The 26471-nt window shown below is 39.1% G+C and overlaps 3 protein-coding genes and 1 long non-coding RNA gene across 4 annotated transcripts; 2 read left to right on the top strand and 2 right to left on the bottom strand.

Moving 5' to 3' along the window:
* The first annotated feature begins 111 nt into the window (after window positions 1–111).
* LOC133733038 (uncharacterized) lies at window positions 112–868 on the top strand. Its single transcript, XM_062160643.1, has one exon. It carries the CDS (start codon window positions 320–322, stop codon window positions 689–691), a length of 372 nt encoding a protein of 123 aa, XP_062016627.1. The 5' UTR covers window positions 112–319; the 3' UTR covers window positions 692–868.
* Window positions 869–2657: 1789 nt separating this feature from the next.
* LOC133727789 (uncharacterized) lies at window positions 2658–6522 on the bottom strand. Its single transcript, XM_062155196.1, has 7 exons — window positions 5908–6522; window positions 4975–5115; window positions 4768–4881; window positions 4506–4679; window positions 3936–4051; window positions 3235–3319; window positions 2658–3146 (listed from the first exon to the last, which is right to left on the bottom strand). The coding sequence occupies exons 1-7, from the start codon at window positions 6409–6411 to the stop codon at window positions 3141–3143; spliced, it is 1140 nt and encodes a 379-aa protein (XP_062011180.1). The 5' UTR covers window positions 6412–6522; the 3' UTR covers window positions 2658–3140.
* Window positions 6523–9262: 2740 nt separating this feature from the next.
* On the top strand, window positions 9263–11506 carry LOC133727790 (uncharacterized). Its single transcript, XR_009855357.1, has 3 exons — window positions 9263–9663; window positions 10141–10201; window positions 11269–11506. It is a non-coding gene; the product is annotated as an uncharacterized LOC133727790 (long non-coding RNA).
* Window positions 11507–21917: 10411 nt separating this feature from the next.
* LOC133730905 (zingipain-2-like) lies at window positions 21918–25624 on the bottom strand. The gene is made up of 3 exons (XM_062158408.1): window positions 25120–25624; window positions 24366–25007; window positions 21918–21979 (listed from the first exon to the last, which is right to left on the bottom strand). Exons 1-3 carry the CDS (start codon window positions 25556–25558, stop codon window positions 21918–21920), a joined length of 1143 nt encoding a protein of 380 aa, XP_062014392.1. The 5' UTR covers window positions 25559–25624.
* Window positions 25625–26471: the final 847 nt, after the last annotated feature.

Raw genomic sequence — 26471 nt, 5'->3', positions numbered from 1 at the left:
CACCAGAGGTGTTTAATTTGATATGTCCAAATCAACATTCATATTCGACCATATTCAAATATCCCGGCTTCTATACCTGAAGTCTTGTCTTCTAGACCAAGTCTTCCCTGGGTCCTCAAGCCAAAAACCAAAAAAACAAATAAAAGTATATTCTATCATTTGGTCAAACACTCTTGCCAGCCCAATTTTAATGAACTCCTCAGAAAAAGTCTTCCTTCCTTTTCAAATATAAGCACATTACAGTTTCCCCTACAGATCGATTCAATTCACAACATACTTCTTCTCCTTCGTTGTCTTCTTCTCTTCTTGGCTTTAGAAAATGCAAAAGAACTCTCATCACTACAAGCAAGTTGGAGAAAGGCTACAAGGGATTCCGGCAAGGCCGCCACTCAGTACCGGAAACAAGGCTGAGGGAATTAGTAACCATCGTGGTCTTAGGCACGGTTATATGGTATCGTCTCCGAGGACCAGACTGGCGTGTACGTGCGGGAATAGGCCTGGGTTGAACCGGTGTAACCACCACGGGTTTGCCGTGCCCGGCGGGGAAAAATGGAGGAAAAACTATGCAAACAAGGAGATATCGAGGAGAGCACTTAGGACTGCACCGGCTCGAGGCTTAAGTCTTCGGTGGTGGAACTTTCAACCTACCCCTAGTCGGCTCTCTAACATGTCTATGGCTGAGAGGAGCTAGCTGCCTTTCTTCTTCTTTCTTTCCTTCTTTTTTTCTCTCTTTTCTTTTAATGATTTTGTACTAGACCAGATTTGGATTGCTATTTCTCTTGTTAGTCTTCTTTAGGAAACCATGCACCGATCATGTACTAGCTAGTAACTTAATTTGAAGAAAGATGTACTCTTGGTTTTTGAACTCTTTTAGTGAGCAAATGATTCGGCGCCTAAAATTTGTAATTGCAGCACCTCATACTTTTTGTTCATCAGGCTTGTTTGGCTGCGACCAAGTTTGGGCTAGCAAACAGTCTCTTTTTGCTGATGTGATTGTGCGAGCGTGCCAACACTGAGGGTGTAGTCGTCGGGGCGTCTCTGGACCTGACTTTTTTTCAAACGTTGTGGACAAGGATAGCACCAATCTCGTCACAAGGTTCTTTTCTATGCCTTACGAATAAGGACTTTGGTTGTGATCTTCTGCGTCACCGAGTCGATACTCAACGTTGTAGGTTGAACAGAGCAATCACCGAAAAGTAGGAGAAAGCACAAGATTTGCTAAAGCGTGACTTTAGCTTCGCTGGGTTGCTAGGGCGTGACCCTGGTTTCAGCTAGGTTGAAGGTAGGTTGCTCCGAAGAGACTTTGGGTAATCTGAGAGATTAGTTGATTGAGAGGTTGTCTGTTGCTTACCCTTGAAACCTGGTATTTATACTTAGGGTTTCAGTGGTTCCTTGCCGTAGAAGGATTATTGATTGAAGATTTCTAATTGGTTTCTGCTACTTGAATCCTGTAAGGGCTCGTTTTCATCATGAACTCTGGAATGAGTGAAGCTATAACCCAAAACCATAGTAGACTTATTTTTGGGCCTCAGGTATCGGCCTGCTTCGCTCAACCCTCTAAAGGATATTGTCAAAAATACTTTTGGGCTCAAACAATGCTGACACAAAACTGAAAATTGTGGTAGAAGCAGAGCTACAAGATTGCACATTTTGTCGGCAAGTCGGCAACTATCACGGTGATTAAATCACGAAAATGAGAGGGAGATTTGAGCGTAGTTAGGACCTCATTCATCATTGCAGATGAAAACTACTACTAACGTTCTGGACCATCAAAAACATCTAGCAATGTAAATAACTAAATACTTCGTTGCCTGACCAGTTAAAGCTATGAAAGAACGAAAACCCCAGTAAACCCTCGAGGGCTACTCCCGGCAATTTGTTTATTATTAAAGTTTTCCTTGACTTGCAAATGTAATGGGGTTGCGAATTCTAGTTATTTTACAGGGAGTTGTAGAGAAAACACGGTTTGGCATGGTGAGCCACCTGACTGGTCAAGCCTCTAGTGCAAGCTGATGTCCCCCAGCTTTGTAATGTGGGGTGCACCCAACTCTCACGCTATTAAGGAATTAATCAATTTTGAAACCTATTCAAACGACCAATAAGAAGAGTCAAACTTGGTACCTGTACTTTGATCCAGAATTTACAAAGAATGAGTTTAATAATCCCAGAATATTGAAGGAGTCCCCCTGTAGTCCCATGTTTTGAACTGAACACGTTGGGAGCTTAAAAGGTTTTCTCAACTCTTCCATCAGAATATATCATATTCCAGTCCTTTGAGTATAGCACGCTCCGAAATGTTTTACCGTTAGATTTACTTTTTAATGGATCAACCGATCAACTGGCAGCGCACAAAAAATTGGAGTATTCCATACTTCAAAGTATCGCAAAACTTTTAATTATCTAGATTCATTATTATGCATCCAGATGACTTATGACGAACACTTTGATGGTAGCTAGTAAATCATACTGTCAATGACTGAAAATGGTATACAGGGTTTAAAACCCTACTGTTCGAGAAATAATATTAGCTTATGCATATTAGAAGATTGCATAATGCAGTGCTTCAGTCTAATCCAATCACGGAAAACACCATTGCTAATTCGTTTCTAGCAAACTTGAGGAATGAAAAAAAAATGAAGACAGCTGAGCTCTGAGAATTAGGATGTAAAATGATTATGCTAAACACAATCATGTATTATGTACTGTATACTTCTCTACCGGCACTACATCACTGGGAAATGTCAACCCCACTTTCAACAACTTTCTTGAGCTCCAAGAGAAGATATCCAAATAAAAAAAGATTCCTACAACTAAACTATATAAATCATGTTAATTTTACATTGACTAGGTATATTTTCTTTTTTGGGGTTTTACATAAATTAGTTGAATTATCTAAGTTTATGTATGATGAATCGTGATCAATATAGAAGTGGAAAACTGGAAACTGTGTCACTTGGCATACACGTGGGAATTCTGAGATATGTGCAGGATATATATACCATAATCAACCAGCCCAGGCATATTTCCACAATGCTACACCTCTCGAGCCACAGAACACCATGAAGTGGATTTTAGTCCTCAACTTACTCATTGAGCAATCTCTCCTGTAAGTCCCTCATATTCTGGTTGTTTTCAAATTTTTACTCCTGATGAAGAGGAAAGAACACACATCAGAATTGCAATTGCAGCTCTTACATACACAAGAAAATCAGTGGAAAAAGGGTTTGCATATACCTCAAGAGGACTTGTGTTAGGAGAGCTGGAACTTGCTTCAGCTGGTGCGTCAGAAATCCTTGCTTCAGACTTTTCATTGGAATAACTAGCAAAGAGAAATTATCCACAATGTTAGACATGAAACCCACCCAAGAAAGGAAAAAGAAAAGATACCGGAGCACCAAGACAGGAAAACAATCACTGAACATGTTTGATAATCACTCTAAAGAGGCAAGTTCTCTAAATATTTCTTGGCCAACTGGTTTAAGAAATAGAGCCCCAATTAATAATCAACCCAAGAAGATCATAAAATTCTTGGACATTTTTATACACAAAAAATTACAACACATATACCCCAAATTGGATGCAAGAAAGATGAAAATTCCTAATTTAGACCCTTCTGAACCAGACTCACTGTACCAAAAATATTTACACATCAAGTATACCACAGAACAAGAAGAGTATACACAACTTATACCTAAACAGAACTTCTGAAACCAACTCTTCTATGAAGAAAACATCAACTAAGTCAATAAATGTACCAGACAACCATTTTTATCCCAATATTATCTAAACTGTAGCACTGTCATTAGCAGAACTAGAAAACCATGAATCATTATAATCAGGTCACCTATGTAGTTACTTTTAGGAGGAAAAGGACAAGATTTTCAATCTTTGTTGCTCATTATTTTAAGTGAAAATAATGACTATCCAGTACTTACGTTGAGAGTATAGTCACCCAAATTAACTCTACACAGTCCACCCATAAGAGCCTTTGTTCAACGGGGATCACACCATAGGTAATAAGATGAGCAAATGGCCAAAGCTTCCACCCTGCCTGCATTAACAAATCACATTACAGAAAGATGTCAATGGTCAAACAAATCTGCATTCTTTTATTCCAAATCACAAGGAATACATATATAGACTGCTTAATTCTCGACACAGTAGCAAAACAAACAATATCGCTTAAAGATGGTTACTAAGAACTCAATCACTAAAAGTGGACATGAAACAACTGATGCAATCTATATTTTCACATGCCAATGCATAGTTAATATACACATATTATGATTGACGTCCAGGAACAATGCTTCAAAAATCAGATAAAACTACGAACTCAATTTCTCACTGATCAGAGACTTTGGATGAGTGTAACAACTTTCATGATCTCCGAGGACATTTTACATGAGAATCATTTAGGTTTGATGTTGTTTGACTTAACCACTTAAGAGATTGCAAAGACAGTACTTTTTCTTAAAAAAAAAAAAAAAGATTCAAGGTTCTCTTACAGTCAGCATGGGCCAGAATGTTGCTTTCAGTTCACTATAAATATTGATAGGAGATTCAAGACGCAAAAATCCCAAAACTGTAAAGTAAATGCTGTTCCAAATTGCTGCCCAAATAGTTTGGTCGAAGACTACTTTGACAGGAACCACCCACCACCCTTGGAAAGGAAAAAGCTCCTGAAAAAAGGATTGTTTAAGGAACCATAGAAATAAAAAGAATTATAAAAAAAATGTTCCGACATAAACAAGAGAAGAAAAAATTAACCTCACAAAACTGGTAATAGTAGTGTGATAGGGAACCATGGAGAGTAAAACCAACAAGTCCAGATCTGAACATTCGTGCCCGGTCAAACTCAAATAAAGGTTTTCCTTCAAAGCACTGCAACATTATAATACATGATCATGCACAGTGTAAAGACTAACTTCACCGAGTAGAAGACTTTAATTATTTTACTTAACGTGGCCAAAGCACCTGTGCAATCCAGTCCCCGACAGAGTATACAACACCACTAATTACCATTTTGGCTAACACTGGATTAGCCTTGAGAGCTTCCTCATAAGCAGTCCAGTTGTGTTGAGGTGCATATCTTACAATCTCATATATAGTCCATCCCTATAAGAAAACCATCAGATAAATCATTAAAAGTACAATACACATGAAAATAGAACATTCCAAAATCAACCACAGCCTACCCTATATAAACAAATGTATAAACCATTCAACTAACAGATCACACTTAATGATGAAATTTTCAAAAGATAGCTATAAACTAGTTGGACAGGACCAAACAAATTGCTTCCACTCTAACCATAAGTGCACAACTGCTCTTCATACCAACTTCAACTTTATACATTGCAGCGATCTCCAACTTCACCCCCTATCAATTATTTGATTATTTCTAATCCTATTCCTTCTCCAGCCTCAAAAAGCAACTCACTCATCTCATCAAGCCTGCAATTCTATGCCCATGTTGCTGCGCACTTGTGTTATGAGTATGATTTGTAATTTCCAGTTGATGTGTCTTAAAGCAGTTTATTCCACGTGAATTATAGAGAAAACATCCTCTGATTCCTCTCACTCTCACCCTCCATATGGATGAGCATATCATGATAAAGCAGCAACTTAATTCAACCATGCAGCATCAATCCACCACAAAGCATAGCCATATAACTTTAGAGCATTGTTTCACATATTTAGTAAGAAACAGAAAACTGCTCCTACAAGCTCAAAGAGAAGAAACCCAATAAAGAAAAGCATTGCAGAAATCATCAAGCTTGCTACAAACTAAGAAACCAGAGGGTTCTTCAATCCCAATCTTCCTTAGATACACTAAATCAAAGTTCTCAAACAATCACACAATAAGTAAAGTAAAAACACAACCAAGTACTAAAGCAGATGACTCACATGCCAATAATCCTGATCAATAGTGAGCAACTTGGTAATAGCAAAAGTACCAGCTGCAAGCACAATGGTGGCATTAATACTCCTATCCACAAGCCTGTAAAATTCCTCATTCCCTCTCTCATTTCCAACCCCAGAAGACCCAAACCCACCAGCCCCTTCAAACGAGAGCCTCCCCTCACTCGCTCCAAACCCACCGACCTGACTCACCAACTCGCTCTCCACACCTTCACACCCTGCCCTGCTCACCGCCATCCCTTCCTGCTGGTCAACACAGTCGGAGCTCTGAACCGGGATGACGTCACATTCTTGGTGTTGGGCCACGGAGTTGAGGACCCAAGTGGGTTTCCTATTGTTTAAGGGGAAAGACTGGGTCTTTGGGAGTTTGGGGGTGTAAAGATTGGAGCTTGAGGTGGGTTTTGGGTGGGAAGTAATAATGGGTTTTCTGGAATTGGGTTTCGGGAGGTTTGGGAAGCTCTGGGGAGCTATGGCGTGGATGGACGCCATGAGTGAGTTGGGAGAGGACGAGTTGAGTTTAGTGGTGTTCTGTTTTAGCTGTGATGGTACGGTGTTCTCCCACTTGGTAATGTGGAAGAGGATTGGTTTTCATATGCTTCGTCTTCGGGTGTTTTGATTCTCTGTGGTGGGTGTATGTGAGGAGTCAAATTTGGTTGGTGGGTTTTGTGACGACAGTGTGCTGTGAAAGACGTGTGAGGATATGATTGGTTGTTAAGGATGACATGCTGGCCACACGACGAGGTGGCTGCTTTGATCAGAAAAAATTGATCAATTAAATTTTATTTAAAAAGAAATAAATAATTGGACGTTGACTTGCATTAACAGACGTAGAGACGAGGTTAACGATTTAATGTAACAATATATTAAATAGATTAATTAAATTTTGAAGTAAAATCTTCATTTAAATTGATTTCATAAATTGGTAGGCCTAATTTAGGACTACTCTATATTTGTATCGAATTAGTCTATCTTTATAGTAAACTAAGTTTATTTTATGTATTGCCGTATTGGGAACATTAATGTATTGTAGACGAATCTGATTTTAAAATTATAGTTTACTCTTTGTAAAACTGGTGGTGAGATGGTTCAAAATTAAGTTAACATTAAATTTAGTTAAAAGTTCAGTCTCCTCTAATGTCATGAAAAGAAATAATGCTGTAATATTTCTTATGATAGTGTATCTTGTTCGCGAAATAACATCCACAATGTTTTGGAGTGCAACAAAGTTAAGCTGGTTTAAATGTCCACCAAATTCCAATTGATGTGCACTCATTTCATATAGAAAGCTATATATATATATATATATATATATATATATATATATATATATATATATATTTTTAATGTTGCTGTTGTGTTTTTTTTTCCTTTTGCCATTTGCAAAATTGTTTGAATGGTGTATTGACTATTAAGCAACTTTGTGCTTCCAGAAACCATAACGGTACGAGGCCATTTCTAATCCATTAGTTATCTACATGGATATGGGTGCCTTGACTATGAACTAGCCCCATTTACTAGTCTGGAAATGAAAGCTATATATCTCACATATCTCGTACCAGTGATTCCAGATAATTCCTTGGTGCATATACTATGATGTAGATAAACTGGCGTCACAATTTTCTTGGCTGATTTTTTGTATGCCATTCAAGTTTTCCATGGTCATGCTCAAGACAGTTGTACATTCTTGTTTTTCTTCATTTGATTTTTTGCTAGATATATAATTAATGGTATGGGACTTTTCCACATATATATTTGCTTAGATTGTCATCCAGGATCGATTGCTTCGTTTGTTTTCATGTGGGTATGCAAAACAATTCACAAAGCAAAACACCAAAAGATGAATTAGGTGGACATGGAATTCCATAGATATATCATATATAGAAGGCAGCTCATCATGCAAAATTGCAGGACAATTTTCTCCTGTGCTGGGTTTTATGTCATCCACTAATAATCTTATATAAGGAACTTAGAGCATCTCCCATGGTAGGCTAAAAGCCAAATGATTTTAGCCTATCAAAAACAGAATATTCCCTCTAATATGTTTTTTTAGCCTACCAACAAAAAACAGTGCTGCCACCGTAGACCAAATTCTGTAGGCCAAAATCAAATATCATTACATCTAACAGCTATAATTTAATTTGATAATGACAAAAAAACGGCTATTTTTCTAATCAATGATATAATGATAGTTGTAAAGAGCGGTAATAAACGGCTATAATTTGAAAATGACAAAAAAAAACGGCTATCAATATATTTCACATTCTAGTACTCTTTTTCCCAGCTCAGAATATATTTCCGAGTATGGTTTTGACGAGGCTATCAATAAAACTAGTCGATTTAATTAAATGAAAATAAGTATATCATAAAAATTAATGGTTACACATTTATTTTAAAAATTCTAAACATATCAAATATTGGGCTCATATTGAAGATCTCAATAAGATATTTACAATGATGTAATTTTAATATTTAGTAACATTATAAATAACCCATGTATATAGGAAAAATGAATTTTCTTAAATGTAAAATTCATGTTATTAATGAAACAAACAAACAAAAAGGCAGCGGGTCCCACATTTGGCTTACCAATTCTCAGCCCAAATTTGGCCTAGCATATTTGAGAATGCTAAATTTTTTTCTTGCCATTTGGGATATAGCCTACGGTGGGAGGGGGGTGAAGGCCATAAATAGGTTTTTAGCCTACCATGGGAGGGGGGTGAAGGCCATCTTAGAGCATCTCCCATGGTAGGCTAAAAGCCAAATGGTTTTAGCCTATCAAAAACAGAATATTCCCTTTAATATGTTTTTTTAGCCTACCAACAAAAAACAGTGCTGCCACCGTAGGCCAAATTCTGTAGGCCAAAATCAAATATCATCACATCTAACAGCTATAATTTAATTTGATAATGACAAAAAAACGGCTATTTTTCTAATCAATGATATAATGATAGTTGTAAATAGCGGTAATAAACGGCTATAATTTGAAAATGACAAAAAAAAAACGGCTATCAATATATTTCACATTCTAGTTGTAACGTCCCGAACCTAAATTCACCTGTTTACTAGTCATTTGGACGGTAAACGACAACTACTTTCACTTTTTACGTTGTTTCGATACTTTTAGTGGCCCTAAAAGTTGACTTTTTGTTCGGGTCAAAATTTGAGAAAATGATCTTCATGGAAGTTGTAGATGACGTTAAACCGAGCGCGTCCATATATGGTACGTAAAAATCGGAGTTCGTATGCGAAAGTTATAAGCGAAATACGAAAGTTACTGTTTATGGTAATTAGTATATATATAGGAATTTACTGTGGGTAGATCAGATTTCTACCCAGCCATTCCTCTCTCCTCTTCCCCGATCTCTCTTTCCCTCACGTCGGCTTTTTCTCTTCTTTTTCCGATTTCTTCACCGTCCGGCGTCCAATTGATGCAACACCGACTGGGCTAGGACCGCCTCCTCCTCCTCTACACGGCTGTGGCCATGGTTCACGGCGATTTGGCCGGAAAACCATCAATTTTGGCCAAAAACCGTTATTGTAGCAGTTTGGTCTCCGGCTAAATTCTCCATTTTTCGGCCACTTCCGGCGGTGAAACCAGGTCCATTAGGAGCGCCTCGAGTCACTGATCATCTTCCCTCAAGGCTTCTAGCTGAAATTCTCACTAGGGAGAAAGAACTGACGGCGGGAAGTTTTGGGTCACTATTCACGAAATCGGGTTCAAGCTTCTCCTTAATTGTTGAGGTACTTCCGGTCACTTTCTGAAATTGTTGTAGTTGAGGAAGTTGTTTGGATGGTTGAGATGAAGCTGCTGCCAAAATTTGGTGGTCATCGGAGGTGGTGGCCGCCGGCGCGTGGGGCCCACGCGCTGCCACTGTGGGCGGCGCGTGGAGGCGTGTAGGGCACTGTTTTAATTCCAGTTTTTAGTCCATTAAATCCTATAAATGTTGTAGAGCTTGTATGTGAAGTTTGGTGAATTATGGAGGAGTTTGAAATTATTTGTGAATTTCCGAAGTTTGAAGTTTTGTGATTGAATTGTGGGAAATCCGACTGCCGGATTTCCCTCGTTTTTGTTGTGGAATATGTAAATTGGGGAATTGGTGTTGTGGGTGTGATTTGGGTTGAATTTGAGAAGTAATGGAGATAGGGATTTTCGAGGTTTCGTTTAGGTTTGTAATTATTTTATCGGATTGCCGTTTACGAAAATATAATTGTGTACAGGGCAATGTCGTGAGCTATGGCTAGATGAAGGAACTCGTTTACGTGGTCGCCCAATAGTACTGTGAGTGGACTTTTGTTTTAAATAATGATGCATGCATTTATCTTGAAATTATTGATTAATTTAATTATCATTTTATTTATCGAGCATGATATTTTGTCTTGGATTATAATTTGACATTGATTTTTCTTGAGTTTCGGATATGAACTTATTATGCTCGGATTTGGATTTATGATTTAATTTCGGAAATGGATTTTGAGCCTTCGATAAGTATCTCCGATATATGACTTTTATTTGCAAGCATGATTTTCGACGAATTATTTCCGAGGTGATTTCCGGAATTATACTACTTATATTATGTTTCTATTCGTCGATTTGAGATTTTATAAGAGATTTTCGAAATGAGATTTCGATGGAGTTAGTTTTCATATTTATTTATCGACCTTCGGTTTTGGCTTTGGGAATGTCTTGATGATGATCTAATTACTCTTTTAGCGTGTGGGACACACTGTTGATTTATGTGACTTTTTATCGAGAATTTCCGGGTACGGTTGGGAATCGTACCCGTGTTTTTGTTTTATTCGCGGGACTTATGGGGAAGCCTTACTGATTTTCGATTTTCGTATGATTTTAACCCACCATACCTGGGTCGTCATATTTATTGCTAGCTAGCCTATTAGTACTCCTCCCTGCTTACTATGTGTTCGTGGGTGAGTAAGAGCAGAGCATGGGATGCTCCAGAGTGTGGGACACTCCGACCCGAGCCTGGGAGGCTCCCTTCTTTCGTATGGTGATACTTCTTCCCCATATCTTATCGTTGCTTAACTAGCGGGGCTAGTCTGATTTTCACTGTAGCCAGCAGGGCTGGTCTTATCTTTTTGAGAAACGAGATTTCGGTTTTACGATCTATTTTTTTGAATGTTGTGACTAGCGAGGCTAGTCGGTTTATCGTTTTGAAATCATTGGATTTAAAGCTAAATGTGTTTTCTAATTGCTGCATGCATCGGTTTTTAATGAAATAAATGTGGGAAAGTATGAAATCCTTTTTCTTTTAAATTGTTTATTTTTGTCCACTCACGCTAACGTTTTTCGTCAACTTTCCCCTGGGCCTTTCGGTTTCTAATGCCCAGTGTGCAGGCGAATTAGTGGAGGTCGGGCGTACATGACATTTGAGGCATAGTTGTCATTACTTCCGCAGTGTAGGATCCCTTGATCCTTTACTCTTCTTTTTATATCCCTGTGTATAGTAGTATTGCTCTGATAACCTTTGACATTAGTATTGTTGAGTTTTGTGTTTTGTGAAAGTGGAGTTGTTGGAAATTGGGAGCAGGGTGGCTCCAGGAGTATAAGATTGGTTTGCTTGAAGTGTTTTTGTGTGTTTACAGGTTTTTGGGTAGTCCATTTTAGGGGTGACTCTGCCGAATTTTTGGTAGAGCTATCCCTAAGGTGGGCCCCACAGGGCCACCTCGGATTTCAAGGTGAAATTCGGGGCGGGTCTTGTCACTAGTACTCTTTTTCCCAGCTCAGAATATATTTCCGAGTATGGTTTTGACGAGGCTATCAATAAAACTAGTCGATTTAATTAAATGAAAATAAGTATATCATAAAAATTAATGGTTACACATTTATTTTAAAAATTCTAAACATATCAAATATTGTGCTCATATTGAAGATCTCAATAAGATATTTACAATGATGTAATTTTAATATTTAGTAACATTATAAATAACCCATGTATATAGGAAAAATGAATTTTCTTAAATGTAAAATTCATGTTATTAATGAAACAAACAAACAAAAAGGCAGCGGGTCCAACATTTGGCTTACCAATTCTCAGCCCAAATTTGGCCTAGCATATTTGAGAATGCCAAATTTTTTTCTTGGCATTTGGGATATAGCCTACGGTGGGAGGGGGGGGTGAAGGCCATAAATAGGTTTTTAGCCTACCATGGGAGATGCTCTTAGCTCCAGCTTGAAGAGCTTGTTATTCATTTGAAGGGACATTTGAATCATTTCAGCCACTTCATACTCCAGCGTATCCAGTCGATGCTGGCAAGAACAAAAGTATGGCCAAATTTCAAAAAGCTAAAGCTAATTTTGCCAAAATCTGTAAAGAGAAACAATATATTTGGATAAATTGATTCGACTGTCTTGATCAACAATATTCATATTGAAAATTTGAAAGAGATTTAGTAAATGATGGCTATACATGTACTTATGTTGAATGTAACTAGAGTCGTAGGCTGAGCTAGCAGTCAACCCAAAAACCAACTCAAGGTAAATGGAGAACTGTTCTAGAGGTGTTTTTTTCCACCAACAAATGCAAAACTTGTACTTAATTAGAGACTGTGGAGCTCATTTTGAAGGTTCAAATCTTCAAGTGAGGTGTGACCCTCGAAAATTTTATTTTGGGTTCAGACACTCTCAATTCGATAACCTTACTCTTTCTGAGCTATGCGAACCAAGTGATCAAAGAAATTCCTGTGCTGTACATGGGAGAAACAAGAGTATGTTTTGTCTAGCTAATCCGCTTATATTTGTTTTTGATATTGGCATTTGCAATGTCCGAGTTCATATCGTTGTGAATTAAGGCTGCGTCTTACAACGTTTTACAGAGAGATTTTTTCAAAGGGTGATTTTATCTACACATCTTATTTTTTTAAGTACATCCCACTTTTTATAAAACTTTTAATTCCAATTTTCTCCTTCTTTCTAACTAAAAATAAAAACAAAAAATCATGCGCCTCTGCTGCAACTTGCAAGTGAATTATCAATCCAAGCAACCTGCATTTTTAAGTTATACTTGGCATAATTAGCAATAATCTGCAATTCACAATAGTTTCAGCCCACTTTTTTTCTTAGATGGGTTAATCAACTACAATTGATTTGTTGATGCCAAGGCATGTGTTATTTTTCATTTCATCAAAATCACCTAATATTTGTTATTTTTGTTTAATTTTCTTACATAATGAATATATGATATTCAATTATCCTAGTACTATTAGTTTAATAACCTTCCGTCAGTTTATTTGTATCGAAAAATGTTTAGTCAGTTTACTAGATTAAGAAAGAGAGAAGAAGAAAGGGGCAACTGTCGTTGTTGCAGGTGGGAAACATAAATTCATAAAGGAGTGTGTATTAAATAAATAAAGATGTGCAAATAAAATTTCTCTTTTTCAAAACCCATTTTGCATAAAGGAGCGTCTATTCCCGCATTATTCGGAGCGAAGTAAGAGCAATTTTTTTTTTTCGAAGAGGAGTCGAACAGTTTGTTCCCATGTTCCGTCTGGCGGCACGTCTTTCGGACTTTGTCGTCGGACGAGTAGGTCTACAGTATTAGTCCACCGGTGAAGGTTTGAGGAGGAGTGCAGGCCGAGATGAGGACGCTGGATGGTGGAGCTTTAATGGTGTGCAACTGCCGATTAGGACCAAAACTAGTAAGGCTATTCAAAGTCGTCTTTGGCCGAGGACATGGATGTCTGGGACAGGGCGGGATGCTCAGACGAGGAGGCCCTCCAGATTCGGCTGCGATCCAAACGCAATGGCGCTACGGCTACAGTCGTTGGGCGTGCTTTATTATTGGAATGTTTCGACGACCCTACTTGGTCGTCTGTGTGATTCGGCGGCGGCGAGGATCGACAATGCTGTTGTTCGGCCACGGGTTCCTACCGCAGTTCAATGGCTTGGTGGATTATTTGTGGCGGTGCAGCAAGGAAATAGACTCGGTGAAGTGCTTGACGGCGTTGGTGAAGCTCTCAACGGCGTCGGTGAGGCCCTCCTTGAAGCGGTCGCCCTAGAGCTTGGCCTCCTTGGGCTTCGTGGCGGCGCAGTGGAGTTGAGCTTGGGCGTGGGTCTGTGATCAACAAAGGGAAGGGAGTGGTGGACAAGTGAGGAAGAGAAGAGTGAGAGTCAGGTGGTTTAAAAAAAAAGAAAAAGATATGTTTATATTAGCGACGGCAACACGAAAATGCGTAGCGATTAATAACAAATCTTACTACGGTAAAGATTTACCGTTGCTAATAATAAAAGTGCCTTTGCAATTGGTGATCAATTGCGACGGAAATGGATGCCGAAGTAAAAAGCCGAAGCAATTGGAATTCTTTTTAGTAGTGCATATAATTTTGTAGTATGCCGTTGGTTTAGTTTTTCTTCAACTAGACTCATACAAAGTAAGTGCGATGTCTAGGAAGGTCTTGACATTAGTGGTACTTAAGCGAGCATTGCTCCACCGACATCTCTCTACTCATCTGGTCACATTTATTTTGGAGTTACCGAAAGAAGCCAAACCACTACCATTGTTTTGCATTAGCTTGCTTTTAGATTAGATTTTCTTTGGTTAAAGAGACAATGACCTAATTCCATTGGCTTATGAATAAAATTTCGAGTTCTTTTCATTATGACTCCATTTTAATTATGAGATTTTCTTTTAGGAATGAATTCTGGATAATTGAAATGTCTTGTGGATAGTGCGAATATGCACACCATTCTCCGCCATAGGCAATTATTCTTGGAGATGTTTCCTACATATTCGTCTGTGACTACGATGGCTGGGCCATCAGGATTGGTTCAAGGACATGGAATGGCCCAGTTCCTCTTGCCAAATGGCACCTTGATTATTGTTGCATAAGCTCTCTATGGTCCTAAGGAAAATCGAACTTTATTGAGCTTTAAATATATCAGAGCCAACGGATTCTATGTGGAAATGCATACAGAGAACCGAAAAAAGTTCCTTTGCATTACCTCTAATGATTGCGGACAGAAGCGCATCTTAGGGAAGCTGATGTGTCAATCTAGTGGACTTTATGTCACTACAATTCGACCTATTGAATCCAATAATGTGATAAGAGAAGATCTCTTAGATTCTGACACATATTTGCTTTGGCATGATCGACTAGGACATCCTGGTTGTGATACGATGATCCATATACTAAAGACTTCACATAGACATCCATTCTTTCGAGCAAAACGAAGCAAGAATCAAAGATTGGTTCCTGGACTAAGTGTGACCGTCGCCGCTGCTGCCTCTGGCGCCGCCGTGGTCCCCCTAATAACACCATGGTTGGCGTCCCCCATGGTCATGATGCCATGGGTGATGTTTCTTATGGCCACGACGCCATGAATGGTGATGTAGTCACCAATTTTGCTTCTAATAGCGCTTCAGACGTTCAAGCCCAACCAAAATCCTCATTGGTTGCTTCTAAGGCTCCTTGCTCATTTTGCAAAGCTTGTTCCTTAGGGAAATTAGGACCGAGACCGTCCTACATAAAGGATCCAAAAATACTCATTCCGTTCTTGCAAAGAATCCAAGGGGATATATGTGGACCAATTCAACCACCTTGTGGACCTTTTAAATACTTTATGGTGTTGGTTGATGCATTGACACGCTGGTTACATGTCGCGCTTTTGTCCACTAGAAATGTTGCATATGCTAAAATCCTAGCCCAGATTATCCGTCTATAGGCTCACTACCCGGACCACCCTATTAAGTCAATTCGACTTGATAATGCTGGGGAATTTACAACGAAAAAGTTCGATGACTATTGCATGTCAATAGGGATATATGTTGAGCATCCAGTTCCTCATATACACACTCAAAATAGTCTCGCGGAAGTTTCCATTAAAAGACTGCAAATGATAGTTCAGACATTGGTTATACGCACCAATCTCCTTGTTTCCACTTGGGGATATGCAATACTGCACGCAGCTACGCTAATTCGTCTATGGCCCACTGTCACCCACCCTTATTCTGCGTTACAGCTAGTGACTGGGTACGAACCTGATATCTCGCACTTATGCATCTTTGGGTGTGCCATTTATGTGCCTATTATGCCACCACAGCTGATAGGAGCACAAAGTGCGACGATATTATTGAGTATGTGCCCCATTTTAGCCTTGTTTCTCCCTTAGTTTCGTGTTTTGAGTCATTAAATCATTTTGAGAGTCTTGTTGAGTGTTTGGTGTGAAATAGGTGGAAAAACGCAAAATTAATGAAAAATCCTAGCTGGATCAAGATTCCTCACTGTCGACGTTTTTGCGGTCTTTACATTTTAATTCCCTTTATTTTCTCTAAAAAATTCTGATATTCTCCTCTTTGTTGTAGGAAACCTTGCCTGGTGGGAGTCTTGGAAACAACAACGATAGAGTCATAAAATAAAGCATTTAAGATGTTTGACCAAGCAATGAAGAAGGGAAATAAAGGAGAAAGACGTTTTCAGTTGGGGAATAAAGGAAAAAGATGTTTCAACTGGAAAATAAATAAGAGAAAGACGTTTCAGCTTATTAAAAGACCCCATTATGAGAGGAATTAAGGCCATAAAGGAGACGTTTCAGTTTGGAAATTAAAGAAATTATGATGCAATCCCATCCGTCCAAATGATGAAGGGTATGATTGACAAAAGCCAACCAATGCTCCCCTATAAATAGGCAACGTCCAGACCAGAATTATCATCACTTCCTGGCCTATCACTTCCTTGCCAAAAACTTTTCCGAGACTCTGCCCAATTCACTCCTCAAACTTCCATCATCTACAAGACCGTGACCACCACCCATCCATCAATCCACGAAGCTCCTAGGCGCTAAGTCAAGGACACTCCACCACCATAGCAGAGACGAGTTCATCACCTTGTTGCCAAGCCGCTAAGGAAAACGCTTCAAAGTGTAACTATGACTCTACTTACAATTTTTGTTTCGGTTTTGTGGGTTTGGATTTGTGAGTTGTGTAATTGGAGACATGAAATTTTCAGAATATTTTTATTAATATTTTTGAGATTTTCAGTTTATTATTGAGTTAATTTCGAGAATTCTTTTATGATGCATGTTACAATCTTGTGTCCTTTTATGTGTTTAGGTAATTTTCAGAGTTAGGTTCATAAGTTTGCATGCTAGAATAATGGTGAGAGTTTTTGTGTGTTTGCTTAATTTGCCAAGAGTAATTGTTATTTGTTAAGGCGCTAAGTTAAACAAGTAGCAATTAGTTCTAAAAAATGGTAAAAACCATGTTCAATGGTTAGACGATTCTAGAAATTACGTGTTAAATTCTATGTGTAATGGTTAATTTGCACGTGTGAGTTGATTCGAGGGTTAGATAATACTACTAGTTAAGAGAATTACGCTAAGTGTTTTCGAAAATTAGTAGTATTAGGCTTGGTAAGGACTTTTCCGATCTAAGCCTACATTAGAACAAATTAGATAAATGGATTGATCCGCTAAGGCTTTTCATTTGGGCTCTTATCTAGGCATTTAAGATGGGCATGTTTTTGTAGCATGTTAAAATGAATTTTCTGTTTTTACACTTAGTAATTTCTGAGTGGTATTGGTCTAGTTTAGGGAAGTCGATCATTGTATATAGTTTTATTTGTTTTGTTTTTATTTTAAGTAGATTAGGAACCAAATCTCAAAACTCCCATTTTATTCTTTTATTTGTTACTTGACCTTTTTGTGTAGGTGTACCCTACAATCTTCGGACTGAACGATCCCTGCTTATCCTATACTGACAACTACATTTTGCAGAGTTAAATTGTGAGGCTATTTTAGCCGCATCAACAACGTACTAAGATGGGTTCACAGAGACGAATGGGCATATATGTTGGATATGTAGCCCCGACTATCGTCTGCTACCTAGAACCCTTGACAAGCAATCTCTTTACCGCTAGATTTACGGATTGTTACTTTGATGAGACAGTCTTCCTGTCGTTAAGGGGAGATAAGAACATCAATGTTCAGCAGGAATGACAGGAATTGTCATGGTCTGTACCCCCTATGTCTCATCTCGATCCCCGTACCGCACAATTTGAACTTGAAGTGCGAAGAATTATCGAACTTCAGAGCGTAGCAGATACTCTGCTTGATGCGTTTTCTAATATTGCCAAAGTGACGAGATCACATATATCTGCTGCAAATGTGCCTGCAAGGATTGATGTCCCAAATCCTAGATGTAATGTCGCTCCTGAGGAACCAGAAGATGGCACACTGCCCAGATTAGCAGTGATGTGGCGTCTATGGCCGTAGGTCCCTCGAGGAAGCGCGGTAGACCTATTAGTTCGAAGGATACTCGCCCTAGAAAGAGGGCGAATGAGGTACAAACAAATAATTTCATCATCTATACTCAAAATCCGTCCCATGAGAATGTTCCGGATTATGGTTATATCCAAAAGACATCGTTGGGTGATGCCTCAACGTTAGAACCTATCCCTGAGAATGTGGAGATCTCTATGAATTACACTAGTGTACATGGGACGTCAGAAAGAAACTTCATCATCATTGATGATGTATTTGTGTATTCAATAGCGCATGAGATTATTGAGACCGATGACATCGAACCACGCTCTGTTGATGAATGCCAACGTAAAGCTGATTGGCCAAAATGGAAAGATGTGATTCAGGCATAACTAGATTCTCTAGCGAAAAGAAAGGTATTTGGGCCAATCGTGCCAATACCGCCTAACACCAAGCCAGTTAGACATAAATGGGTATTCGTTAGAAAGCGTAATGAGGGAAATGAGGTTGTAAGATACAAAGCTCGCCTTGTGGAGCAAGGCTTCTGTCACGCCCTGAATTTTGAATAAAGGAATTCAAATCCGAAATGCGAAAACCCAACAAGCACAAGAAGAATAAACATAAAATTTTTCATATAAATTAAGCAACTACACAAATCGAACTCACAACTGTCAATACCGACTCGTTCTCTAGAGTCACATATCACGTCACCAAGTGTTTACAAATTAAACTGAACAACAATTCAATAAGTAAACCGGCTCACCAACTCTCTACACAGTGGAAGACTAAAACAAAATACAGTTCTACGTCCAAGCTACAACAACTATAAAACTTCAGCTTCGACGACTGTAACTCCGACCTGCACAATAACCCCTACACCATGGAATAGTGCACCGGGTTGAAACAACAAACCCGGTGAGCTTTTGCAAGCTCGTGTGAGTAAACTCAATTAAAATGACTCACGTCACGCATGCTTATAATTTCTCAACTCGTGAGATAAATTAAAGCAACAACATTTAACTCCACAAAACACAACCAAACATACAATCACACTCGGTAAAAATTAGTAATCCCTGCATAGAGAATTAGTTCAGGCGATCACCTAAAATCACACAATTCAAATCAAAGCAACTCCTGCTTATAGTTTAGTTCAGGAAATTACATTAAAACAATCTCAGTTTAATCATTTTTCAACCCAAAATCAAATTAAAGCAACCAACGTCACCTCCACAATTCATTCGAAATCAAGTCCCACATGGACGACAAAAGAAATGACACCGACACTCTCTTTTAAACAAATATACCCAAGGGCACACAATAACTCAAAGTTATTCCCCAAGAAGTATATTGTACTCAAGAGCACACAATAACTCAAAGTTATTCCCCAAGAAGTACATTGGCAGATAGACTAGAGCTCTAACTGAATCGTAACCTGTCACCTCGGCCGAGGTTCAGCCTTATGATAATACTTGCCTCGATCACCAATGTGATAAACGATACTCAACTGAACATTTGAAAGTCCACTTGACTCAAATACTTTCCTCAAGTAAAACACACTTTTACACAATAATCAACACATCATGGTAATTGTATGCTCGTAAGAGAAATGCTCAAAATAACAATTCAATCAACTCTCAATCATTACTTCACCAATGTCACACCATCCAATATATATATTCCACGTAAATATATATATACGTAGTCATTCATGCAGGAATGACCACTAATACCAACTATAGTTTATACGTATTAAAACCAAGAAATTCATTTTATACTTAAATTCATTTTTTTACCAGTGAGCCGTAGCCCTATGAACTCAGTCGATCGAGTTCATATTATTTCAAACAAATCTTTATTTTCGAAAATGATTTACAATTATCAATCAATTCCGACAATTAAATAACTCAGTTCGTAAATGAACCACGTGAGATTTACTCACCTCTAAATCTTGCTGCGTCTTCTCACTGCAGATAAGGGATCAAATACGCTCCGTCAATCACCTAAGTACAATACGATCTAAACTTAGTTCACGAATTGAAAATGATTATATTTCGAACTCCCATTTGCCCTAAAATTCCGAAAGTAATGCCGATTGACGCGAAACTTCATCCGAGACCACCCGAGGTCTCATGAATACTTATACGATCAACATATCAAAACTACATGTCAATCGGACGGTCGAATCCTCTCGGATCGAAAACCGATCGAACCAAAAACCCTAAAACTTTGAAAATTCATAACTTGCTCATACGATTTCCGAAATTTACAAACTATATATCGAAATGATCGTATCGATGTGGAGAATAAAAAGAGGAATAGAAACTGTTCCAGGGGTGGCCGGAAACCACCGCCACAGGCTGCCGCCGCCAACCACCGTGAATGGTGGTGAAACCTATATGCATCTCTTCTTCTCAACATGGTGAACAACTTTCATAACTAGCTCAAGGTCTGAATCAAAGTAAGAAGGGTTGAAAACCTACCCCCGAAAGTTGGTGAAATAGGAAAATTCCCAGTTTTCCGGCGAGCTTGATTTCTCCAGCTACACTTCAATCCAGGTTCGATCCTCCTAGCAGCATGATCAGCGGCTTTATGCGATCCTAGAATGCCTAGCAACTCGAGCCATGCTGGCCGGAGAAGAGAGAAAACCGCGTTGATCCAAAACTGAGGTCGAATCGGGTTTTCGTTGCTGCGGCGGCTATAGGCCGAGATAGGTTGCAAGGCAGCCACGGGGAGGTGCGCAAGGTCGAGGCGAGGCTACCCCAAGAATTTCACGTCCAAAGGTGGCCAGAGGAGGAAGAAATGGCCAGAAGAAGAGAGAGGGCGATTTCCGGTCGAGAGAGAGAGAGAGAAGCTCGGGTTTCCCAAAATGGAAACCTGGGGTTTTCTGCAATTTCTGAAACTTTCGTCCTTTTATAAAAAATGGAAACTTTTTCGGAATGCGATAACTTCTTCATACGAACTCCAATTTTCGCGTTCCACCTATGCATGAACTCGTATCGACGCTCTCTATGACTTTCGTGAAGGAAGTTTTCACAGAATCTAAACGTATAAAAAGTCAACCCTTGAATCGAAGCATTCTAACGAATAATTGTTCGAAATAATTTCCGCTCTACCCTCGAATCACGAAAATGTACTAACGAACACTTTATTAATTCCGGGAGATTCCAAGAAATTAATAACGAATTTCCGGAGTCTTACAGCTTCTCACAACGCCCTGGAATTGACTGTGAAGAGACATACTCACCCGTAATGGACGTCATTACGTTCCGCTACCTTGTCAGTTTGGTAGTTTCTGAAAAACTGAACATGCAGCTCATGGATGTGGTTATTGCCTATCTATATGGGGACCAAGATACAGAGATATATATGAGAGTTCCGGATGGACTTCATTTACCAAGTCAAGTAGCTCTAAACTACGGAGCGCGTTTGCAATAAGGTTGAAACGCTCACTATATGGATTAAAGCAATCAGGACGGATGTGGTACAACTGTCTAAGTGAATACTTGATTGGGGAAGAGATATGTTAACAATGAACTATGCCCATGTGTTTTCATAAAGAGAACAAGTTCCTAATTCGCTATAGTAGAGGTTTATGTTGATGACATGAACATAATTGGTAGGCCTGGGATCAGTTTTGTTTTTGGATTTTTTTGCCTGAACCAGAACCGGAACTAACAATGTTTTTCTGGTTCGGTGTTGTTACTTTTTTTTGCCGGAACCAACTTGGAACCGGAACCGTTTAGTTCGGTTCGGTTACGGTTTCTAACCGGCTCCTATACACACATCAAAAGTGCAAAACAGCAGCAAAGCTATCCAGTTTCTCAGCTTCCCAGCCACTATCATATTCTGCAACAGCAAATCTAAAAACACGGCAAACCTAAAAATTGAAAGCAAGCTGCCAACTTTAAAGCCACCACCAAGTCTGTAAATAGTCAATCACCAAGCCACACAGCAAATTCAAACATGAATGCAAACACTCCCAAACCCGATGTGGAAGGATTGTGAGACTGAACTTTTTCTTCTCATTCCCAGGAGATTCGCTACTTGAATGCGAAGAAATTGGGAATTAGGGACTGGAATTCGAAGCCATGTCCTTCGAATTGGAAATTGGGGAAGTGAATCAGTGATAAACTGAAAGTGAGTTTCGGCTGAAGACTTGAAGTGAATCGGCGTTGAAGACTTGAAGTGATGAAGATGGATTTGGGAAAGAACTGAAGACTTGAATTTCGGGAAGAAGAAGAACTGAAGGTGTGTTTCGGGGGCTAGGTGTGTTTGATCGAAAATGACTAAATGCTAGGTAGCTAGGTCTGCACATGTTTCAATATAATGGGTCCACACACACACACACACACATACACACACACACACACACACACACACACACACACACATATATATATATATATATATATATAAGCTATTGGACTCACATGCTTCGGTATAATGGGTCTATATATATACATATATAATATAAGCTATTGGAATTTCGACTCACATGCTTTAGTATAATATATATATATATTATATAATGTATTAGACTCGGTTCTTGCCGGTTTTAAGTGTTGCAGAAAAGAAGAACCGGAACCGAACTGCTAGGAGGGGAAATGGTTCGGTTCAGACGAAAATGACTTCTTTCAAAACTACAAACCGAACCGAACCGCCAGTTTCGGCTCGATCCGGGCCGGTTCCCGGTTTCAAAATCCCAGCCCTAATAATTGGCACCCTTAAAGAGTTAAGGGAAACCGTTGAACACTTGAAATTCGAGTTTGAGATGAAGGAGCTTGGGAGAACACGGTTTTGTCTCTGCTTGGAACTTGAACACTGTGAAGATGCATCAATCAGACTATACCCAAAAGATGCTTAGGCGTTTCAATACTGACAAAGTTAAGCCTTCAAGCACCCCAATGGTCGTCCGTAGTCTTGATCCAAAGAATGATCCATTAGGTCAAAAGGATGATGATGAAGATGTGTTAGAGGTAGAAGTGCCCTACTTAAGTGTAATAGGCGCATTATTGTACTTAGTACAATGCACAAGACCAGACATCTCATTTGCCGTGAACTTGTAAGGTAGATATAGCTCTGAGCCAACACGATGTCATTGGACTTGTGTCAAGGATATCTTTTGATACCTAAATAGTAGGATTGATATGGGCTTGTTCTATCCCTACAGAGATATGATGAATTCGGACCCATCGAATGTCAGGGACGCCACCAACAGTAGTCTGCGTTCCCTCTCCCCATCCCAAAACGACATTACTGTTTTGGAAAGTTTTGCTGATGCTGCAGGGTACCTCTCTGACCTACACAAAGGTCGTTCCCAAACTGGTTATGTGTTCACCATGACTAAGATCGTGATATCTTGAACGTCTACAAAACAAACCATAATCGCTACTTCTTTGAACCATGCAGATATTATTGCTCTTCACGAAGTGGTTTGTGAATGTATATGGCTTAAATCCATAATTACGCATGTTCGAAGCAATTGTGGTTTGAAGTCTACCATAGATGAGCCTTCAAGCATTTATGAGGATAATGCTTCTTGTATCGAACAAATGAAACAAGGCTACATCAAAAGCGACAACACCAAGCATATATCGCCCAAATTCTTCTATAATCAGCAACAACAGAAGCTCCTCAAGATCAGAGTGAACCAGGTTCGATCTGAGGACAATGTGGCAGACTTTTTTACTAAGTTACTGCCCAAATCCACTTTCAAGAAACATGTTGAACACATGCATCGCATTTGTCAATAAAGACCAAGGTTATTTTTCTCCTTTCAAGGTTATTTCCTCCGAAATGTAAAAATAAAAATAAAAACAAAAAATATTTAACACATGCATCGCATTTGTCAATAAAGACTAGTTTATTTAAAGAGGAGAGGCCTACATGAAAGTTTGATGAAAAATCAGAAATAGGGAGTATGCATTAAGTAATTCGGGAGGTGTATATAAAATTTCTTCTCATTTTTCTGAAAAAAAAAAAAAGTCATTCTCATTTGATTGCATATTCCAAGCACCTTGATGCATATACGAGCACTTAGCTGGTTAAATAATACCTATAGTGCAATGGTAATTATCACAAATGAGTTGACAATGATCAATCTTCCTCCAATGGGATCCTCTTATATTGAAACAAGAGCTACCCAATTTATTTAAGCAAATACATGCCGGTACAAAATACAATACAGCCGTTTTTTGGCCGAACATATAGTATAGAATTAGGAAGTGCATACTTAATTCATAGAGATATGGAAAGGGCCGAGGCCTGATGTTATTGGTTTGATATAATGCAGTCGGATAGACGGGATGCAGAGCAAGGCCGCACATACCCTCTGGGGCATCACTGTTTCTAAGAATCCTCATATACCCACTTTCACCCCAATCCTCCCCCCACGAGTTCTTCATTAACCAATAGGGGATTCCATCTTCAGTCGTTCCATAGCCAATGGCCGTGATGGCGTGGTTGAGGTCCGTCCCACATTCGCCGGAGAACACCCCACTGTTGTACATCTTAAAATCTTGTCCATAAGCAGAAATGCCAACCGATACTGGTTGCATGGCCACAGCCTTCTGTAGATCGTTTTCACTTCTGGAAGGGACGCTTTCATAACCAGTGATCTGTGCCGCATGCTCACTTTCCTTGTTAGTATCGCATGTTCCCATGTCTGTTGCCTGGTACGGGTAAGTTTCTTCACGAGCGAGTCCTCCGTTTTGTTCTACGTAGGAATAGGCGGATTCTAAGGTACCACCGCCGCACCCATTGTTCTGATGATCGCAGTCCACAAGTTGCTGCTCGGAGAGTGAGATCAATTGGCTGGTTTTGATTTTGGTTAGCCCTTCCACAGCTGCTGTTACTGTAAATGCCCAGCAAGCACCTACATGTATATATATACAAAAGTTAGTAACAAGGGATAATATATGATCGATCAAGTAGGTTTGACGTATGCATGGCACTATATATATGCATGGTGCATGTGATTCACTTACCGCATGCTTTTTGATCCTTTATGGGGGTGACAGCTTGTTGTTCCCTCCAGTCCACGCTAGTTGGAATATCAGTAGCAGCCAAGCTTTGGTAGCTAAAATTGGATGACGTTGAACTTAAGCCGGGGGGCATTTTGAATCCGGTATGATATCTCCGGAATTCTTCGTCGGTCATATCAGAAAACTTGTTGATGTTCAACTTGTAAGTCTTATTCGCTTCATTGTTGAACTTCTCCACGTATTCGACATTCTTCCTGAAGATGCCCAAACGCCTTTCCTTCTCTGCCGCATTTGGGTAAACGCGGCCGTGCTTTGCCATCCATTGCTCATGCTTTTCAGCAAGGGAAGCTTCATACAATGAACGGGATGTGGCATGAGAAGCCAAAGTCCCCAAGGTAATGAATATGGCAATAAACACAAGGTTAATGCGTTGAAAAGCCATTGTTCACAATTTTAATACCGGAGGCCGGGTTACCTTTGTGACAATGGCTTGTTTTATGAAGTGATTGGCAAGCAAGCTGTGAAGAAGCAAGTATTATAGTATTGCGTTTATATAGGAGAAACCTAATTAACGTGTATAATTGGCAAGAAATTGATGTTTTCGTTTCTTAATTATGTGGAAATTTCTGTATAACTTCTAAATATACAAGCTTTTCTTTATGCGGAAAATTAGCACAATTTATAGTCCAAATTTCTATGTTCAACTTCTAAAGACTAGGAAGATTATGTACACCCGCTAATCAAGACTTGGCGTCTAGTACGTGACTACTGGCAATAGGTAATTCGGTTTAGTGACTATCTATTGCCTCTTGGTGCTGACTATCTATTGCCTCTTGGTGCTTCTGGAGAATGTAAGCTCCATATTTTGTTATTGCGCTTTTAGCGTTAGGAAGATATCTATTGTCTATATATGGCTCCCTTGTTATTGTAATCCTACTTGTAACACTTCCATTTCCATCATTCCATGTGAAAGAATTTGATGGCTTATTGATCCCAAAAACAAAAACAAAAAAACAAAAAACAAAAAAAATCAAGGCTTGGCTTTAATATATGAGAAAGATTCACATGACAAGTGAGTCTATGATCTGTTCATCACACTTCAATCTAAAGTTTTGAACCTTCTGGTCAGCGACGTGAATTCGGTGTTCTGAGTTTGCATGAAGCTTCCAAGTTGACAGTGACGTCCAATTAAGTCTTCCAATCCTCAATGTAAATTGGAAGTTTCTTTTGTTCTTTTGCTTTCTGTTTTCTGCTTTTCTTTCGTTTCTTTTTATTTCTCTAGTCTTGCTTGTTTTGGCAATTGACTATGTGAAACATGCTTTGTGGAGTTCGTGTGTATTGGGCTCACTACTAGA

This window comes from Rosa rugosa, chromosome 2 (assembly GCF_958449725.1).
Source record: "Rosa rugosa chromosome 2, drRosRugo1.1, whole genome shotgun sequence".
In the NCBI taxonomy this organism is placed as follows: domain Eukaryota; kingdom Viridiplantae; phylum Streptophyta; class Magnoliopsida; order Rosales; family Rosaceae; genus Rosa; species Rosa rugosa.
Note: the sequence above shows the minus strand (reverse complement) of the source record. Positions and strands in the feature narration are given on the sequence as shown.

Bases quoted from the DNA above. Each gene is read 5' to 3' on its own strand.
- LOC133733038 (XM_062160643.1), top strand. From the start codon at position 320: ATGCAAAAGAACTCTCATCACTACAAGCAAGTTGGAGAAAGGCTACAA.
- LOC133730905 (XM_062158408.1), bottom strand. From the start codon at position 25,558: ATGGCTTTTCAACGCATTAACCTTGTGTTTATTGCCATATTCATTACC. The intron at 25,008-25,119 runs GTAAGTGAATCA...ATATACATGTAG, and splicing joins AAAGGATCAAAAAGCATGCG to GTGCTTGCTGGGCATTTACA. The intron at 21,980-24,365 runs GTATGCACTTCC...TTGCTGTTGCAG, and splicing joins TCCATATCTCTATGAATTAA to AATATGATAGTGGCTGGGAA.
- LOC133727789 (XM_062155196.1), bottom strand. From the start codon at position 6,411: ATGGCGTCCATCCACGCCATAGCTCCCCAGAGCTTCCCAAACCTCCCG. The intron at 4,882-4,974 runs GTGCTTTGGCCA...ATAATGTTGCAG, and splicing joins TCGGGGACTGGATTGCACAG to TGCTTTGAAGGAAAACCTTT. The intron at 4,052-4,505 runs GTAAGAGAACCT...TTGTTAATGCAG, and splicing joins CATTCTGGCCCATGCTGACT to GCAGGGTGGAAGCTTTGGCC.